This window comes from Zalophus californianus, chromosome 7 (genome assembly GCF_009762305.2).
Source record: "Zalophus californianus isolate mZalCal1 chromosome 7, mZalCal1.pri.v2, whole genome shotgun sequence".
Classification (NCBI taxonomy): Eukaryota; Metazoa; Chordata; class Mammalia; order Carnivora; family Otariidae; genus Zalophus; species Zalophus californianus.
In genome coordinates this window covers 109,251,022-109,271,732 of record NC_045601.1, presented here as the reverse complement: position 1 = coordinate 109,271,732, position 20,711 = coordinate 109,251,022, and the positions used below count along the sequence as shown (strand labels likewise).

Sequence of the window (20,711 nt, the reverse complement as noted above, 5' to 3'; positions counted from 1 at the left end):
GGTATCTCATTGAGGTTTTGATTTGGATTTCCCTGATGCCGAGTGATGTTGAGCACTTTTTCATGTGTCTGTTGGCCATTGGGATGTCTTCTTTGGAAAAATGTCTGTTCATGTCTTCTGCCCATTTCTTGATTGGATTATTCTTTGGGTGTTGAGTTTGATAAGTTCTTTATAGATTTTGGATACTGGCCCTTTATCTGATATGTCATTTCCAAATATTTTCTCCCATTCTGTCGGTTGTCTTTTGGTTTTGTGGACTGTTTCTTTTGCTGTGCAAAAGCTTTTTATCTTGATGCAATCCCAAGAGTTCATTTTGCCCTTGCTTCCCTTGCCTTTGGCGAGATTTCTAGGAAGAAGTTGCTGTGGCTGAGGTCGAAGAGGTTGCTGCCTGTGTTCTCCTTTAGGATTTTGATGGGCTCCTGTCTCACGTTTAGGTCTTTCAACCATTTGGAGTCTATTTTTGTGTGTGGTGTAAGGAAATGGTCCAGTTTCATTCTTCTGCATGTGGCTGTCCAATTTTCCCAACCCCATTTGTGGAAGAGACTGTCTTTTTTCCATTGCACATTCTTTCCTGCTTTCTCAAAGATGAGTTGACCATAGAGTTGAGGGTCCCTTTCTGGGCTCTCGATTCTGTTCCATTGATCTATGTGTCTGTCTTTGTGCCAGTACCATACTGTTTTGATGATGACAGCTTTGTAATAGAGCTGGAAGTCTGGAATTGTGATGCCGCCAGATTTGCTTTTCTTTTTCAATATTCCTCTGGCTATTCGGGGTCTTTCCTGGTTCCATACAAATTTTAGGATTATTTGTTCCATTTCTTTGAAAAAAGTGGATGGTATTTTGATGGGGATTGCATTGAATGTGTAGATTGCTCTAGGTAGCATTGACATCTTCACAATGTTTGTTCTTCCAATCCATGAGCATGGAACATTTTTCCATTTCTTTGTGTCTTCCTCAATTTCTTTCATGAGTATTTTATACTTTTCTGAGTACAGATCCTTTGCCTCTTTGGTTAGATTTATTCCTAGGCATCTTATGGTTTTGGGTGCAATTGTAAATGGGATCGACTCCTTGATTTGTCTCTCTTCTGTCTTGTTGTTGGTGTGTAGGAATGCCACTGATTTCTGTGCATTGATTTTATATCCTGCCACTTGACTGAATTCCTCTATGAGTTCTAGCAGTTTTGGGGTGGAGTCTTTTGGGTTTTCCACATACAGTATCATATCATCTGCAAAGAGGGAGAGTTTGACTTCCTCTTTGCCAATTTGGATGCCTTTGATTTCTTTTTGTTGTCTGATTGCTGTGGCTAGGACTTCTAATACTATGTTGAATAGCAGTGGTGAGAGTGGACATCCCTGCCGCATTCCTGACCTGAGGGGAAAAGCTCTCAGCTTTTCCCCATTGAGAATGATATTCACTGTCGGTTTTTCATAGATGGCTTTTATGATATTGAGATATGTACTCTCTATCCCTATACTCTGAAGAGTTTTGATCAAGAAAGGACGCTGTACTTTGTCAGATGCTTTTTCTGCATCTATTGAGAGGATCATATGATTCTTATTCTTTCTTTTGTTTATATATTGTATCACGTTGATTGATTTGCGGATGTTGAACCAACCTTGCAGCCCAGGGATAAATCCCACTTGGTCATGGTGGCTAAGGAAATAGATCTTAAAAGTTCTCATCAAGAAAAAAATTTATGTTGGACACCTAAAACTAACATGTTATATGTCAGTTATATCTCAATAAAAAATCGTGTCATACATCTTAAACTTAACACAATGCTTAACACATCTCAATAAAGCTAGGGGGAAAAAAAAGAACATACATCTGAAAGTCCCCCCACCCCAACCCCATCATTCAGCTATGTTATGAATCTTTCCAGCAATCTTTCCAGCATCACTTTCCAACCCCATCCCCTCCCTGACGTTATGAATCTATATGTACTCTACCAGAGGGGTTTGGCATACATAAATGTATATGGTCTCCCCTTTCTTTTGTTATACACAAGTAGGAGCTCTCCATATTCCATTCTACATCTTGCTTTTAAAAAAAATAATATACCTCTTAGATCATTCTATATCATAACAATTTCCTCAGGGAATGAGATTTATATAACCAGCAGAAGCTCTGGGGAAAGCATGCCATGAGACACTCTATTTACAAAGGACATATTGAAGTAAAATTATTTATTGTATAAAAATAACTCAGGAGGGGCGGAGCAAGATGGCGGAGGAGTAGGAGACCTGGATTTCGTCTGGTCTCAGGAATTCAGCTGAATAGGGATCAAACCATTCTGAACACCTACGAACTCAACAGGAGATCGAAGATAAGAATAGTAACAACACTCTGAACAGAAAAGCGACCACTTTCTGGAAGGTAGGATGTGTGGAGAAGTGAATCCAAGGCGATATTCGGGAGGATAGACAGCGGGGGAGGGGGCCTCTGTCGGCTGCTTCTGGCGAGTGGTGGAGCCGCGGAGCACAAAATCGGAACTTTTAGAAGTCGGCTCCACGGAGGGACGTCACTTAAGTGGCTAAGCGGGGGTTGGAACCCTCACAGGACAGTGTGGTCTCAGGAACCTCGGGGTCACAGGAAGACCGCGAGTGCCTGAGTGCAGCAGAGCTCTCAGGTATCGGAGTGGGGAAGCCGGCTGCAGAGACGGAGCCGAGGCGCGGGCTTTCAGCTCGGGGTTGCCATGGACTGTGATCCGCGGCCCAGTCGGGAGACTCCCCTTCCTCCCCTGGGAGGAGCAGCGCGGGAGCGCACCTCAGGGATCTGCTGGATTTGGAGACTCCACACGGGGTCAGGTGCCAGAGAAACACTCGGTCACAGGCCGGATGAGCACGGAGTGCGGCCGGAGACCGGGGAGACGGGAGTGACTGCTTTTCTCTGGGGGCACACTGAGGGGCGGGGCCCCAAGTTCTCGGCTCCTCCGGGCGGAGATTGGGAGGCCACCATTTTCACCCTGGTCCACCAAAGCTGTGCCGAGAGCTTGCAGGGAACTAAAGCTCCTGAGAGCAAACCCAAGCAGATTGCTTAGCCCAGACCGACAAGGGCGGGGCGATTCCGCCTCCGCAAAGACATTTGGGAACCACGGCAACAGGCCTCTCCCCCAGAAGACCAGCATGAACAGCCAGCAAGCCAAGACCAAGTTTACCGATCAAGGAGAACGGGAGAACTCCAGCGCTAGGGGAATACTGCACATAGAATTCATGGCTTTTTTACCATAATTCATTAGTTTTTCAAAGTTAATTTTTTTAACTTTTTTTTTTATATTTTTCTTTTTCCCTTTTTCAAACAACATCTTATCTAAATCCCTTTTAAACAAAAACATTCTTTATTTTTCATTTTTAGAGTCATATTTTTATCCCTTCATAATAGTTACCCTTATTTTTGGCATATAGATATAAGTTGTTCTCTCTTTAAAATTTTGGGATACAATTTCTTCTAACAGATCAAAATATACCCTAAATCACTAGTGTATGGCTTTGTTCTAGTCTCCTGCCTGATCACATTCTCTCCCTTTTTTTTCCTTTCTTTTTCTTTTTAAATCTTCTTTCTTTTTAAAAACAACTTATCAAGTCCTTTTATAAAATCTTTTATAATTTTCATCTTTACATTCATCTGCCATCCCTTCATTGTGTCAACCCTTATTTTGTACATATATAAGTCTTTCTTCCTTTAAAATTTTAGCAGGCACTTTCTTCTAACAGACCAAAATATGCACAAAAGCTAGTGTGTGGCACTGATCTATGCACTAGCCTGATCATATTTGATCATATTCTGGTTTTTTTTGTTTTGTTCTGTTTTTGTTTGTTTTTATCTTTTTCTTTTTCCTTTTTTTTTTCCTCTTCTTTCTTTCCCTTCTTCTACCCTGGTTTCAGGTCTTTTCTGATTTGTATAGAGTATATTTGCTGGAGACATTGTTGACCTGTTAGCATTCTGTTCTCTCATTCATCTGTTTTCCTCTGGACAAAATGACAAGACGAAAAAAATCACCTCAGCAAAAACAACAAGAGGTAGTACCGTCTGCCAGGGACCTACTCAATACTGACGTTAGTATGATGTTGGACCTAGAGTTCAGACTCATGACTTTAAAGATACTAGCTGGGCTTGAAAAGAGCATGGAAGTTATTAGAGAAACCCTTTCTGGAGAAATAAAAGAATTAAATCTAACCAAGTCGAAATCAAAAAGGCTATTAATGAGGTGCAATCAAAAATGGGGGCACTAACTGCTAGGATAAATGAGGCAGAAGAGAGATTCAGCGATATAGAAGACCAAATGATGGAAAATAAAGAGGCTGAAAAAAGAGAGAGAAAGAACTACAGGATCACGAGGGCAGAATTTGAGAGATAAGCGATACGATAAGACGAAACAACATTAGAATAATTGGGATCCCAGAAGAAGAAGAAAGAGAGGGGCAGAGGTATATTGGAGCAAATAATAGCAGAGAAGTTCCCTAATGTGGGGAAGGAAACAGGCATCAAAATCCAGGAGGCACAGAGAATCCCTCTCAAAATCAATAAAAATAGGTCAACACCCCGACATCTAATAGTAAAACTTACGAGTCTCAGAGACAAAGAGAAAATCCTGAAAGGAGCTCGGGAGAAGAGATATGTAACCTACAATGTTAGAAATATAAGATTGGAAACAGACCTATCCACAGAGACCTGGCAGGCCAGAAAGGACTGGCAAGATATTTTCAGAGCACTAAATGAGAAAAATATTCAGCCAAGAATACTATATCCAGCTAGGCTGTCATTGAAAATTGAAGGAGAGATAAAAAGCATCCAGGACAAACAAAAACTGAAGCAATTTGCAAACACAAAACCAGCCCTCCAAAAAATATTGAAAGTGCTCCTCTGAGCAAAGAGAGAGCCTAAAAGCAGCATGGATCAGAAAGGAACACAGACAATCTACAGTAACAGTCACCTTACAGGCAATACAATGGCACTAAATTCCTACCTTTCCATAGTTACCATGAATGTAAATGGGCTAAATGCCCCAATCAAAAGACACAGGCTATCGGATTGGATTAAAAAACAAGACCCACCAATATGCTGTCTGCAAGAGACTCATTTTAGACCCAAAGACACCCCCAAAGACACTGCATTACCATGCTAATGGACACCAAAAGAAAGCTGGGGTGGCAATCCTTATATCAGACAAATTAGAGTTTAAAACAAAGACTGTAATAAGAGATGAAGAAGGACACGATATCCTACTTAAAGGGTCTATCCAACAGGAAGATCTAACAATTGTAAATATCTATGCCCCGAACATGGGAGCAGCCAATTCTATGAGGCAATTAATAACAAAAGCAAAGAAAGACATTGACAACAATACAACAATAGTGGGGGACTTTAACACCCCCCTGACTGAAATGGACAGATCATCTAAGCAAAAGATCAACAAGGAAATAAAGACTTTAAATGACACACTGGACCAAATGGATTTCACAGACATATTCAGAACATTCCATCCCAAAGGAATGGAATACACATTCTTCCCTAGTGCCCATGGAACATTCTCCAGAATTGATCACATCCTAGGTCACAAATCAGGTCTCAACCAATACCAAAAGATTGGGATCATTCCCTGCATATTTTCAGACCACAATGCTTTGAAACTAGAACTCAGTCACAAGAGGAAAGTCGGAAGGAACTCAAATACATGGAGGCTAAAGAGCATCCTACTCAAGAATGAATGGGTCAACCAGGAAATTAAAGAAGAATTAAAAAAATTCATGGAAACCAATGAAAAAGAAAACACAACTGTTCCAAAATTTTGGGATATGGCAAAGGCAGTCCTGAGAGGAAAGTAGAGAGCAATACAAGCCTTTCTCAAGAAACAAGAAAGTCTCAAATACACAACATACCCCTACCCTAAAGGAGCTGGAGAAAGAACAGCAAATAAAGCCTAAAGCCAGCAGGGGAAGAGAAATAATAAAGATCAGAGCAGAAATCAATGAACTAGAAACCAAAAGAACAGTAGAACAGATCAACGAAACTAGGAGCTGGTTCTTTGAAAAAATTAACAAGATGAATAAACCCCTGGCCAAACTTATCCACAAGAAAAGAGAAATGACCCAAATCAACAAAATCATGAATGAAAGAGGAGAGATCACAACCAACACCAAAGAAATACAAACAATTATAAGAACATATTATGAGCAACTCTATGCCAGCAAATTAGATAACCTGGAAGAAATGGGTGCATTCCTAGAGATGTGTCAATTACCAAAATTGAACCAGGAAGAAATAGAAAACCTGAACAGACCTATAACCACTAAGGAAATTGAAGCAGTTATCAAAAATCTCCCAACAAACCAAAGCCCAGGGCCAGATGGCTTCCCAGGGGAATTCTATCAGTCATTCAAAGAATTAATACCTATTCTCCTGAAACTTTTCCAAAAAATAGAAGTGGAAGGAAAACTTCCAAACTCATTTTATGAGGCCAGCATTACCTTGATCCCCAAACCAGACAAAGACCCCATCAGAAAGGAGAATTACAGACCAATATCCTTGATGAACATGGATGCAAAAATTCTCACCAAAATACTAGCCAATAGGATCCAACAGTCCATTAAAAGGATTATTCACCACGACCAAGTGGGATTTATCCCTGGGCTGGAAGGCTGGTTCAACATCCGCAAATCAATCAACGTGATACCATACATTAACAAAAGAAAGAACAAGAATCATATGATCCTCTCAATACATGCAGAAAAAGCATTTGACAAAGTACAGCATCCTTTCTTGAGCAAAACTCTTCAGAGTATAGGGATAGAGGGTACATACCTCAATATCTTAAAAGCCATCTATGAAAAACCTACAGCGAATATCATTCTCAATGGGGAAAAGCTGAGAGCTTTTCCCCTCAGGTCAGGAATGAGGCAGGGATGTCCACTCTCACCACTGCTATTCAACATAGTATTAGAAGGACTCGCCAAAGCAATCAGATAACAAAAAGAAATCAAAGGCATCCAAATAGGGAAAGAGGAAGTCAAACTCTCCCTCTTTGCAGATGATATGATACTGTATGTGGAAAACCCAAAAGACTCCACCCCAAAACTGCTAGAACTCATAGAGGCATTCAGTCAAGTGGCAGGATATAAAATCAATGCACAGAAATCAGTGGCATTTCTATACGCCAACAACAAGACAGAAGAGAGACAAATGAAGGAGTCGATCCCATTTACAATTGCACCCAAAACCATAAGATACCTAGGAATAAATTTAACCAAAGAGGCAAAGGATCTGTACTCAGAAAACTATAAAATACTCATGAAAGAAATTGAAGAAGACACAAAGAAATGGAAAAACGTTCCATGCTCATGGATTAGAAGAACAAGCATTGTGAAGATGTCAGTGCTACCTAGAGCAATCTACACATTCAATGCAATCCCCATCAAAATACCATCCACCTTTTTCAAAGAAATGGAACAAATAATCCTAAAATTTGTATGGAACCAGAAGAGACCCCAAATAGCCAAAGGAATATTGAAAAAGAAAAGTAAATCTGGCGGCATCACAATTCCAGACTTCCAGCTCTATTACAAAGCTGTCATCATCAAAACAGTATGGTACTGGCACAAAAACAGACACATAGATCAATGGAACAGAATAGAGAGCCCAGAAATGGACCCTCAACTCTATGGTCAACTCATCTTTGACAAAGCAGGAAAGAATGTCCAATGGAAAAAAGTCTCTTCCACAAATGGGGTTGGGAAAATTGGACAGCCACATGCAGAAGAATGAAACTGGACCATTTCCTTACAGCATACACAAAAAAAGACTCCAAATGGTTGAAAGACCTAAACGTGAGACAGGAGTCCATCAAAATCCTAAAGGAGAACACAGGCAGCAACCTCTTCGACCTCAGCCGCAGCAACTTCTTCCTAGAAACCTCGCCAAAGGCAAGGGAAGCAAGGGCAAAAATGAACTCTTGGGATTGCATCAAGATCAAAAGCTTTTGCACAGCAAAAGAAACAGTCCACAAAACCAAAAGACAACCGACAGAATGGGAGAAAGTATTTGCAAATGACATAGCAGATAAAGGGCTGGTATCCAAAATCTATAAAGAACTTATCAAACTCAACGCCCAAAGAACAAATACTCCAATAAGAAATGGGCAGAAGACATGAACAGACAGTTTTCCAAAGAAAACATCCCAATGGCCAACAGACACATGAAAAAGTGCTCAACATCACTCGGCATCAGGGAAATCCAAATCAAAACCTCAATGAGATACCACCTCACATCCGTGAGAATGGCTAAAATTAACAAGTCAGGAAACAACAGATGTTGGCGGGGATGTGGAGAAAGGGGAACCCTCCTACACTGTTGGTGGGAATGCAAGCTGGTGCAACCACTCTGGAAAACAGTATGGAGGTTCCTCAAACAGTTGAAAATAGAGCTACCATACAATCCAGCAATTGCACTACTGGGTATTTACCCCAAAGATACAAATGTAGGTATCCAAAGGGGTACGTGCACCCCGATGTTTATAGGAGCAATGTCCACAATAGCCAAACTGTGGAAAGAGCCAAGATGTCCATCGACAGATGAATGGATAAAGAAGAGGTGGTATATATACACAGTGGAATATTATGCAGCCATCAAAAGGAATGAGATCTTGCCATTTGCAACGACGTGGATGGAACTGGAGGGTGTTATGCTGAGTGAAATAAGTCAATCAGAGAAAGACATGTATCATAGACCTCACTGATATGAGGAGTACTTAATCTCAGGAAACAGATTGAGGGTTGCTGGAGTGGTGGGGAGTGGGAGGGATGGGGTGGCTGTGTGATAGACATTGGGGAGGGTATGTGCTATGGTGAGCACTGTGAATTGTACAAGACTAATGAATCACGGATCTGTACTTCTGAAACAAATAATGCAATATATGTTAAAAAAAAAAAAAAGAAGAAGAAGATAGCAGGAGGGGAAGAATGAAGGGGATTAACTCGGAGGTGGAGACGAATCATTAGAGACGATGGACTCTGAAAAACAAACTGAGGGTTCTAGAGGGGAGGGGGGTGAGTGGATGGGTTAGCCTGGTGATGGGTATTAAAGAGGGCACATTCTGCATGGAGCACTGGGTGTTATGCACAAACAATGAATCATGGAACACTACATCAAAAACTAATGATGTAATGTATGGTGATTAACATAACAATAAAAAATTATTTAAAAAAAAAACAAAACTCCCGACAGCTCAGCAGGTTTTCCCAGTCTCACTACTTTTAAATCAACAGAACAAATGTGTTGGAATAATTATCAATTTATACGTAATGAGTCCATAAAACCATGGGGGAAATTTTGTTAGAGATCTGAGCTTTAAAATTTTAAAAAATTAAAAACTAATTTCAATGTAAACCTTAAGATAATCTGGCTAGGAGTGTAAACCTGATGTGTATAATACCTTTGAATGCCAAAGAGAATATTAGAGTTTTCCATAGTATTGTATTGTCTGCGTTTCAATCCAGAGGTCTTTGAGTAAGGTTAAATAATTATTTCTTTCCCTTTATAAGAAGAAATTATTGTGCAGTCTTCCCAAGATTGTTCTTGAATCACCAGACTTTATCACTTTCTTGGAGGATTTAGTGTTAAAACATAAATGATATGATAACCTCAGGGTAGTTCTTCAACTCCTACCCCCACATGCACAGTGGCAGCATAACCTATTTAAGGAAGACAGATAAGGGGTTTGGTGACATTTCAGATCCTTTCAGTGGCATCTGAAACATTTGAGTCTCTGCTGCATGACAGTCTCATCTCAGCCCAGCAGCATCACTTTCCAAATCACAGCCTTCCCACTGACAAACATGTGGGAGATGGGAAAAAAGGGTGTTTTCTCCACAATCCTATTTTCTCTTCCCTTTACCTGCACATGGCCCTGCTGGTGCTCGTTAGTATGTCCAGGCCCTGCTGCAGCTCTCACTCTAGCGCCTCAGCAGCCCAAGTACTAGCCTCAAATGACCAGAGCCTCATCTGTAGTACTCTTCCCACATTTACATTACTGTTTCTCATTTTCCCATCTCCAGGTCTGTTTCAACATGGGACAGATCACGTTGGCCAAAAAATTGGCCAGGCAAGCCCTTCGACTGCTGAAAAGGAATTTCCCTTGGACTTGGTTTGGTGTCTTTTTTCAAACATTCCTGGAAAAATACTGGCGTTCCTGTTCCCTAAGCCAACCTCCAAACAACCCTAGTGAGAAGTGAGGAGCCTAGCCAAGTCATCCCGGTTCATTTAGGACCACAGAGAACTAAACTAGGACTGGGCCTGGAGTGTTGCCTCTATTGACCTAAGACTCCTCTTTCAAGCCTATAGCACTTCCAGTTCCTCTACCTTACTCTCTGAGCCAATGAAATGTAGCAGAGTGAGGACTTCTTTTGTTTTTGAAGTATGGTGTTACTCTGTATTTTTCAAATAAAGATACATATTACTCTGTCTCTTTCAAATCAAGATACACATATGTATGTGTGTATACATGTGTACACATATATACATATATGTATCAATATTATTTCTGATATACATAGTATTAAATCGCTACCCCAATTATTGAGCTATAATAATTTATAGGAAATATATTCAAAATAGCAATTCAAAGAATGAACCTTTTAAAAACACTTATTTGAAATTTTTCAATCAAGAGGGATGATTTGGGATGCCTGGCTGGCTCAGTCAGTAAGAGCACAAGACTTAATCACAGGGATACAAGTTCAAGTCCCACGCTGGGCCTATTTAAAAAAAAAAAAGGGATGATTTAAAAAGGCCTATAGGGATCCCAGGAACATGTCTGAGTTTGAAAGTCTATAGATGGCCCTCTGATGAATAGATTTGGATTTTTGTGGTGAGGGACAGTGGGGCAGTGGTGCAGACTAAGGGCATGCTAAGCGCTCTGTGCTTCACAGCAGTAAGAAGAAGCTGGCAGTCCTGCAGCAGCGGGTCCACTGCCTCTCCCTGCTCTGGCAGCTCTATAACCTGGACACCACAGCCAGCAGCCGCAGGTTTGCCTGCCTTGCCACTCTCATGCAGAAGAATTCTGCTGAGGAGTTTGCAAATGAAGCCCAGGTAAGCAAGTCCTTGCTTTCCCTCCAGACCTCACTCGGAAACCTAAAATGCTAAGGAGAGAGATTCCTGGGTTTAGCATGACTCCACAATAACCCAGACTCTATGAGACACACTGATCATATGTTTGAGCAGCATTTCTCATATTGCAGTTTTTAGATGGGTTTTCGGGTGTGGCTGCCTGTGAGTTCCCTAAACTGAACGTCAGCTTTGGTGTGTATATTCAAAAGAACACTTGATGAGTGGAGGGAGGTAGGGAACAGGTCATAGCTTTCATCAGATTCTCAAAGGAGTCCGTAAGCTAAAAAAGGACTTGAATTGCTGACTTAGGAAAAAAGAAGGGCAATATCTTCCTAATTTTAGTGTCCATCTGTCTGTCTTTTTTATGCATCTGTTCAATAAATATTTGATGAATACCCATTATGTGCCAGGCACTGATCTTGGTTCCAGGGAAACAAACAGTAGATCAGTGAAATATATGGAATGTTAGTTGATAATAAGTGCAGTGGAGAAAAATTTAAGTGGAGGCAAGGGGCCATGGGGTTCTGGGAGCTGGGGGATGGGGTGCAGTTTTAAACAAGATGGCAAGGAAAGCCTCAACAAGCAGGTGACATCTGGGAAATATCTGAAGGAGGTGAGAAAGGAAGCCATATGGCTATCAGGGAGAAAAGTGAACAGGTAGAAGGCACCGTGGTGCACAAGGCATGCTGTCCGTGTTTGAGAAACAGTGAGGAGGCCAGCGTGACTAGAGGGGAGGAGACAGAATCAGGAGGTGAGTCAGAGAGCCAGGAGAGGGTGGATGGCAGATGACGTAGCCTTGTGGGCCACTCTATGGGTTTGGACTTTTACTCTACATAAGATGAGAAGCAAGTGGTAGGTTCTGAGAAGAGGAGTGACAGAGTCTACTTATATTTTAATAGGATCATTCTGTCTGCTGTATTGAGAATCAACTGAAGGAGGCAAGAGAGGAAGCAGGGAGGCAAGTTAGACTATCCCAGCAATACAGGCAAGAGATAGTTGGCTTGAATTATGGCAGAGGAAGCAGAAGGAGTGGTCCTCTGTCAAGCGAGAACCAACAGGATTCACCAAATGGATCATTTCTGGCATGGGAGAGAAAAAAGCGTCAAGGATAATCCTAAGATTTGCAACCTGGACTTCTATACAGATAGAGATGCTCTTAATTGGGATGGGGCAGTATGCACAAGAAACAGATTTGGGGGGAAGACTGAAGCCAGGTTTTAGACATGTTTAATTTGAGATGCCTATTAGACATCTAGATGGAGATGTTAGGTTGGCAGCTGAATATAGGAATGTGGGGTGCATAGGAGAAGTCTGGGCTGGAAATAGAAATACAGGGGTCATCAGTGTGTAAATGGTATCTAAAGCCATGAAACTAGATGACCTCTCCAAGGGAATGAGAAAAGGTCCAAGGACTGAGTTAACAGCTCCAGTGTTAAGAGGTCAGGGTCATAAGGAGAAATCAGCAAAAGAAACTGAGCAGTTGCCAAGAGAGTATAATGTCCTCAAAACCTAGTGAAGACAGTGTCTCAAGAAGAGAGTCATCAATGATGTCAAATGTGCACATACTTATAGCAGACATCTAGGCAGCAGTTCTGAAGAGTTCTAAGGAACAAGTATCAGAGGCCTTCATTAGAGAAAACATAGAAGTACAGTTTGGCCAGTGTCTTGAATTGGAAGTCTGGGATTGGAGAACAAGAAGGGCAGGTAGAGAAAATATTTTGTTTAAAGATCAGGCAGTGGAAATGATCAAATTAGAAGTGTGGGGGCAACAAGGAGTGTGTTTTCATAGCAGGAGTCAGGGAGAGTGATAGGGATGCCAGCAATCCCTGGTCAGGTGGGCAACAAGACACCATAGTGGGCTCTTATGCAGGAAAGGGACAAGATGGAAGTGTAACGTGAATGTACAGTCAGAATATTTTGCCCCATGTTTGTTGCCCCACAGGTTGTCTCTACCTATGTGGCTGTATCCCAGTTCTCCCAGAATATGGGTGACAGAGACAGGTGGCTGCAGTGTGAGCAGATGGCCATTCAGAAAAGCAGCCTATGTTGGTTCTCCAGGGAGGGATTATTGGCCACAGCGCAGCTCATGCAGGCCTTGGCCTACACCAAGCTCTGCCTTGGCCATCTTGACTTCTCCATCAGGCTGGGTAATGGGGCTTGGAGCTGGTGGGCCTAGGGCTTTTAGAGAAGCCAAGTTCACCACTAGGCCTCACACAATGCTCTTTGACCTCCTTAGGTTTTCAAGCTCATGAGATATGCAGACACCTCAAGAAACCAGCTCTGGAGAATCTGGTTCTCTCAGTTCTTTTCAGATCTGCTTTTCTGAAGAAGAAGTATTAAGATCATTTTCTGCCATTTGTATTTGTTGTCTAAGAGGGGAGGGTATGGTCTCCCAAAGAAGTTTGAAATGGAGAGGGAGATGCTATTCCATTTCTTACAGCCAAGGCTGTCTCTTCTCTAGTCATTCCAGGAAGCATTGTCTTTAAGTGTGGGTTTTGGGAGTGGAAATGCATACTCCTCCTCCTCCTCCCCTTCCCCACTTTCTCCCCCTTCTCCTCCTTCTCTCCTCTGCTTCATTTCTCTGCAGGGGGTAGGTAATTGCAGTAGCTCAAGAAAGAACCTGAAACTGGCTCAGGCATTTTCCTACTTCCTTTGCTTAGAGGCAGGTCTGACTGCAGGCACAGATACTTTCTATATAAATAGAGCTAAGGCAAGAAGATCTAGGGGGTGTTAGGCTACTTTGGAGATGTAAGATCCCCTCCTCTCCTCTACCATCCTCCCCACGCCCTAGCTGGTCCCAGTGGCTCTGTCTCTTGGCAGATTTGATCTATGTGTCCATGTGCTGGAGAGTCAGTGGGCGCTCATTTCCCAGGGTCATGATGTCCTTGGCTTGGCCTGCTTCTATTCTGCTTGCTTAGATCTGCTGCTTTACGGAAAAGGTAAATTTTGTGCAGGGCTCTGCTATACTCCTGAAGGGTTCAGATAGGGCCCTGTGTTTGGAACACAGGTAGTCATGAGCCTGTCCCTTGGGCATGGTCCCTGATCCTAGCCCCTGATTTCTTAAAGTCTAAGAATCACATATGTGACTCAGGGTGTCTGCATTTCAGATGTTGTCTGCTCCCCTGTACCACACACCTTCTATACCAGTTCCTACACTGACAACTGATCCTAGCCTGGTTACCTTCTCTACCCACAGGATTGCTATGTCGGTCCTTTGGCGAATGTCTGCATTTCATTCAACACTGTGAGCACAGCTGCATTCTAAACTCTCAGAGTAATGTCATGCTGGGGGTCCACTCATCTCTGGCCATGTGGTAATGTGGGGTACCAGACTCTTACTCGGTGGGAAAGGGTAGAAACTTAAGGACACCATGGGGTCGTTTAAGCTACTGCCTTTTACCCATCCAGGCAGGGCTATTCTGCATCTCTTTCTAAAGACCTTTACCTCCCATCCCTCCCATCATATTAGAAGGGTTCTTTTTATCCCTGAGCAGGTTTGGGCCTATAGGTTGAAGGTTAAGTTTAAGGTTACATTTAAGTGCTGGATAATCCATGGTCTCCATTTCAGTCTCCTTCACATGAGTTAGTAGCCTTGGCCACTGGCCAGCATCACAGTTCTGACTGCCCAGGAGGTCTTAGAGCCTTAAAGAAGTGATGGCTGTGTGAAAGAGCCGTGGTCGTGAAGCGGGGGATGGAGCTGAGATTCTTCCCTCCAGGTTTGCCCAGGACTCCCAGTGGAATCTGTTTGAGCACCACTTCTCCAAGGCTCGCCAGTTGGTGAAAAGAACCAATGCTTCACTATTTGGTTCACATGGCTTTGTCCGATTCCTGGAGTGCCATGTGCTAATGTTACAAAAAATGCCAGAGGGTGTCTTCATGCATACTCCCCCAGAGACCCGCAGCCAAACCCTCAAGGTACCCACTTCTCTCCTGTCCTTCACCTGACACCTAAGTTCTAGTTTGATCTGCGGTACTCTTCCTGCTGCCTGCATCTCTCCCTTACTCTTTTCCTTGCTGCCTCTGTCTCTCTTTCCCCCCGACCAAACCCCTTTTTTTTTTCTCCACCTGGCAAGTCTTTCCACTTATCTCATGTACCCTCCCAGGTATTCTTGCATGTAGGCCAGGGCTGGATTCCCTGACTTTCTTTTGCACAGCTACCACCCAATACTGTTAAAATGTTAACATTTAGCCCTTCTCAGTGGATCCAGTTTGACACCTGTCCCTGCAGCCCTGCCTTCTGCGTCTAAGGCATTCCAGTTCCCCTGTAGCTCAAAGCCAACTCTCTGGGCCTGCTTTGCTATGAGTCACTCCTCCCTGCCCCCTGAGCCCTGAGTGAGTATGCTGAGTGGGCACTGTCGTAGACCTGGTGGGGTGGAGTGGAGTGGAGGAAGAAAGTATTCATCCTTGAGCTCACGGACTTTCCTCTCTTTTCAGTACTGTGAGGAGTTCTTCTCTCGATGTGTAACCTGCCCCGTCTATCACCAGTGGGTCTCTGAACTTAAAGCCTCTGTAATGAGATATGGAAAGAGAGAATCCATGTCCTCGACTAACATTGTCAGACCTTTTGACACCTGCTTCACCAGGATTTGGACAGAGGGAGAATTCCTGGAGGAAAACAATTCCTTTGGAAGAAATTTAGGAATAGAGAGTAAGCATTCGTTCCTGGAACCCTTGTCTGAGCGATGTCGCAAACAGGCTCGGATTCTTACAGTCAGAGGCTGCTCCAAAGAAAGAAGGGACGCATAGCTAAAAGGAGTTAGTCCTTGCTCCGCAGATAATTATCATCCTCTCACTAGCACCAGACCCAGCCCAGACAGACAGGGCCCTTTTATTATTAAACAGTATGACCCCTGCTCTCAGCCCTTTGTTCCAGCATCTGTGACCCGTAGGCATAGAAAGTTCCTCTTTGGTCCCAGCTTAAACAACCAGATTGTTTCTGTGGAGTAGCTGGACGGTCACTAAGGGAGAAAGAAGGCCTTAGAATCCACAGTGTAATGTCTATGAAGGTAAATGACAAGAAAAAGAGGAAAGAATATAGTTCCTTGCCCCGGGGCCCACCAAATCTCCTCCTTTTCTAGGGCCATGAGTTAGATTTGTAATTGCTGAGGACATTCTTTGAGGTTTGTGATCTTTATGTTCCTGTTTTCAGGATTTGACAGAGTGGCTGATGTCAAGGAGGATAAGGATGAAGAAATTAAAGAATGTATATGTTAAAGAAAATCATCTGAAGGGACCATGGTTCTCTTGTTGTATATAGCACAAAGAAATGATGCAAGTTCTCCTTTCTAAGATACTGTATAGTGTACATATTTAATATACTAGCCTTTTACAGTCACCACTATCTATAGCTTTGTCAAAATAAAAGCCTATGTTTCTGAAGCATGAAACTTAGATCTTTCTTAACTCTTAACAGTCATTGGCACAACTGAGGCAGAAATTAGAACCAGCAGTAGACTGGAGGCCTGGGAGGCTTTGAAATGAACTGATTGCTTCTTATGTAAGGCAACATCCATTAGCAGATAGAAAACACAGCCCTAATACAGAGGTAGTGGCTACTTACAGAAAGCCGGCAATATGACTACTTTGATGATCTCTTGGCACAGATCTCTTGGTAATCTCTTTGATGATGTCTTGGTAATGGGCTCATAAGAAGTCAAGGAATCTTTTGAAAGGGACACAGTGCTGTGGGAATCCATTTTTCTTTTGCACTGTATGACTTGGGGATGCCCACATGAAGCCAAAATTGCCAAGGTGTGTATGACTCTAGCTGTCTTTTTATTCTCCCTTCCTAGAGCCGCCACCTCTGACTTTTTATCTGTTTGATGGCCTTTCTTACCCAGAGCCTGATCTTCCCACTGATTTTTTTTACACTTTATAACTCAATCATCTAGTGTCCATAGAGTCTGTTAATTAATGTTACAAGAGCTACCATGTATTGTTCACTTACTCTGTGCCAGGCACTAAGTGCTTGAAATACATTCTTTAAATCCTTTTATCAACTCTGTGAAGCAAGTACTTTTATTATCCCATATTACAGATGAAGAAACTGAAGCTTAGAAAGGTCTTAATCCAGGAAACATAGCCACAAAATGGTGGAGCTGGAATTCTAACTCAGATTTGATTCCAGAGTTTTGCACTAGGCTATAAAGGCTTTCATGGGACCTAGGCTATGGTAAGCTATCCTGTACCCAATCTTCAATATACTGTTCAAATGACCATGATCAGAACTTTAAGGACAGGCAGGGAGGTGTTTGGGAAAATGAGCCGGCTACTTGCCTTTTTAATCATGCTGTGTGGTCCGTATATTCCATTCCCACTCTCCCTCCCCCTGCCCTGTCCTTTTGTTACCCTCCCTCCTCTCCCTTTACTCCCACCCTACTCCCCCTTCCATTCCTCTATCTCCTACCCCCTTCTTCCTTTGTCCTTCTCACCCACTTCCCTCCTCTCTTCCTCCTCCACTCCTTTAAATTTCTGAGATGCAATACAGACTAGTGCTAAAGAGCAAGGACTCTGGAGCCAGATGGCTGGGGGTTCAAATTCTAACTCTGCTACTTATTAGCTGTGTTACTTTTAGCATATAATTCATCTTCTTTATGCTTCAGTTTCCCTTTCTGTAAATGAGGATAAAAACAGAGTAAAAGAACATCATTGTGCAGATAAAATAAATATAAAACACTTAGAACAGTACCTGTATTGTGCGCTTACCTAATAAGCACTCAATAAGTATTAACTATCATTATCAATTTAATTTTTATATTTTTTATTTGAAATTCAGGTTGAAGTTTTATTGAAATTTGAAGTGTATTACTGAAGTTATCCCTATGTGATTTACTAAATTTTGTCCACCAATTTGAAAACATAGAGTACATTAAATTTGCTTAGTTACCTAGATCTATTCCTGTATTTTTTAATCTCTTCTATTGTGCTTCCTATCTATCATTCTTTTATTTAGAAGCATTCTTCTTCTGCAGCTTTATATTTATTCTCATACCTAGGTAAGCAAGTCTCATACCTTTCTCTTGTTTTTACAGACCTGTTTCTCTTATTTTTCAGACATTTTTTTTACCATACTTACAATTTTACTTTTCTACACAAATATCAGAATAATGAACTTGTCTAAAAGGGAAAAATGAAAGGAACTATATAAACATCCAAGTAAGGAACCACATAAACATATGCTCCTTAAAAAGTTGAAATTACATGCTATTTTTAGATTAAGAGAAAATCAGTGTCTTCCCAGCCCTGCATTTCCTAATTAAAACAATACAACTTTCCATGTACTCAAGTATCTTTTAAAATGTTTATCAGTTGGGACGCCTGAATGGCTCAGTCGGTTGGGTGTCCAACTCTTGATTTCAGCTTAGGTTGTGATCTTGGGGTCATGATCTCAGGGTCGTGGGATCCAACCTTGTGTCTGCCCTGGGCTTGGTGCAGAGTCTGCTTAGGATTCTGTCTCCCCCACTTCACCACCCCCCTCTCCCCCACCATGCACTCTCTCTTTTTTTTTTTAATTTTTTTAATGTTATATTAATCACCATACATTACATCATTAGTTTTTGATGTAGTGTTCCATGATTGTTTCTGCATAACACCCAGTACTCCACGCAGAACGTGCCCACTTTAATACCCATCACCACGCTAACCCATCCCCCCACCCCCCTCCCCTCTAGAACCCTCAGTTTGTTTTTCAGAGTCCATTGTCTCTCATAGTTCGTCTCCCCCTCTGACTTACTCTCCTTCATTCTTCAGAAGTACAGTTCTGTGATTCAACAGTCTTGCACAATTCACAGCGCTCACCATAGCACATACCCTCCTCAATTCCTCATATCAGGTGTTATGCTGAGTGAAATAAGTCAATCAGAGAAAGACATGTATCATATGACCTCACTGATATGAGGAATTCTTAATCTCAGAAACAAACTGAGGGTTGCTGGAGTGGTGGGGGGTGGGAGGGATTGGGTGGCTGGGTGATAGACATTGGGGAGGGTATGTGCTATGGTGAGCGCTGTGAATTGTGCAAGACTGTTGAATCACAGATCTGTACTTCTGAAACAATGCAATATATGTTAAGAAAAAAAAAAGAAGATAGCAGGAGGGGAAGAATGAAGGGGAGTAAGTCGGAAGGAGAGATGAACCCTGAGAGACGATGGACTCTGAAAAACAAACTGGGGGTTGTAGAGGGGACGGGGGTGGGGGGATGGGTTAGCCCTGGTGATGGGTATTAAAGAGGGCACATTCTGCGTGGAGCACTGGGTGTTATGCACAAACAATGAATCATGGAACACTACATCAAAAACTAATGATGTAATGTATGGTGATTAACATAACAATAAAAAATTATTAAAAAAAAGAATTCCTCATATCAGTGAGGTCATATGATACATGTCTTTCTCTGATTGACTTATTTCACTCAGCATAACACCCTCCAGTTCCATCCACGTCGTTGCAAATGGCAAGATCTCATTCGTTTTCATGGCTGCATAATATTCCATTGTGTATATATACCACCTCTTCTTTATCCATTCATCTGTCGATGGACATCTTGGCTCTTTCCACAGTTTGGCTATTGTGGACATTGCTGCTATAAACGTTGGGGTGCACGTACCCCTTCGGATGCCTACATTTGTATCTTTGGGGTAAATACCCAGTAGTACAATTGCTGGATCATATGGTAGCTCTATTTTCAACTGTTTGAGGAACCTCCATACTGTTGTCCAGAGTGGTTGCACCAGCTTGCATTCCCACCAACAGTGTAGGAGGGTTCCCCTTTCTCCACATCTCCACCAACATCTGTCGTTTCCTGACTTTTTAATTTTAGCCATTCTGATGGGTTTGAGGTGGTATCTCATTAAGGTTTTGATTTGGATTTCCCTGATGCCGAGCGATGTTGAGCACTTTTTCATGTGTCTGTTGGCCATTTGGATGTCTTCTTTGGAAAACTGTCTGTTCATGTCTTCTGCCCATTTCTTGATTGGAGTATTTGTTCTTTGGGTGTTGAGTTTGATAAGTTCTTTATAGATTTTGGATACTAGCCCTTTATCTGATATGTCATTTGCAAATATTTTCTCCCATTCTGTCGGTTGTCTTTTGGTTTTGTGGACTGTTTCTTTTGCTGTGCAAAAGCTTTTTATCTTGATGCAATCCCAAGAGTTCATTTTTGCCCTTGCTTCCCTTGCCTTTGGCGATGTTTCTAGGAAGAAGTTGCTGCGGCTGAGGTCGAAGAGGTTGCTGCCTGTGTTCTCCTTTACGATTTTGATGGACTCCTGTCTCACGTTTAGGTCTTTCAACCATTTGGAGGCTATTTTTGTGTGTGTTGTAGGAAATGGTCCAGTTTCATTCTTCTGCATGTGGCTGTCCAATTTTCCCAACCCCATTTGTGGAAGAGACTGTCTTTTCCACTGGACATTCTTTCCTGCTTTCTCAAAGATGAGTTGACCATAGAGTTGAGGGTCCCTTTCTGGGCTCTCGATTCTGTTCCGTTGATCTATGTGTCTGTCTTTGTGCCAGTACCATACTGTTTTGATGATGACAGCTTTGTAATAGAGCTGGAAGTCCGGAATTGTGATGCCGCCAGCTTTGCTTTTCTTTTTCAATATTCCTCTGACTAT

At 42.2% G+C, this 20,711-nt stretch overlaps 1 protein-coding gene across 19 annotated transcripts in view; it reads left to right on the top strand.

The window, feature by feature from the left end:
• Nucleotides 1-18,036, top strand: part of LOC113926582 (adenylate cyclase type 10-like) — a 55,775-nt gene extending 37,739 nt beyond the window's left edge. For 7 of the 19 annotated variants that reach the window (XM_027601672.2, XM_027601676.2, XM_027601671.2 and 4 more), the window contains 9 exons: nucleotides 10,053-10,225; nucleotides 10,926-11,085; nucleotides 13,046-13,250; nucleotides 13,340-13,436; nucleotides 13,924-14,042; nucleotides 14,300-14,417; nucleotides 14,820-15,018; nucleotides 15,538-15,751; nucleotides 16,253-16,444. In XM_027601672.2, coding sequence (XP_027457473.1) covers nucleotides 10,053-10,225; nucleotides 10,926-11,085; nucleotides 13,046-13,250; nucleotides 13,340-13,436; nucleotides 13,924-14,042; nucleotides 14,300-14,417; nucleotides 14,820-15,018; nucleotides 15,538-15,751; nucleotides 16,253-16,317 — 1,350 coding nt within the window. In that variant the 3' untranslated portion in view covers nucleotides 16,318-16,444. Of the gene's footprint in view, nucleotides 1-10,052; nucleotides 10,226-10,925; nucleotides 11,086-12,002; nucleotides 13,251-13,339; nucleotides 14,059-14,299; nucleotides 14,418-14,819; nucleotides 15,436-15,537; nucleotides 15,752-16,252 lie in introns of those variants that run through there. The other 12 variants (XR_003521365.2, XM_027601668.2, XM_027601669.2 and 9 more) reach the window with 12 other exon arrangements.
• The last annotated feature ends 2,675 nt before the right edge of the window (nucleotides 18,037-20,711 follow it).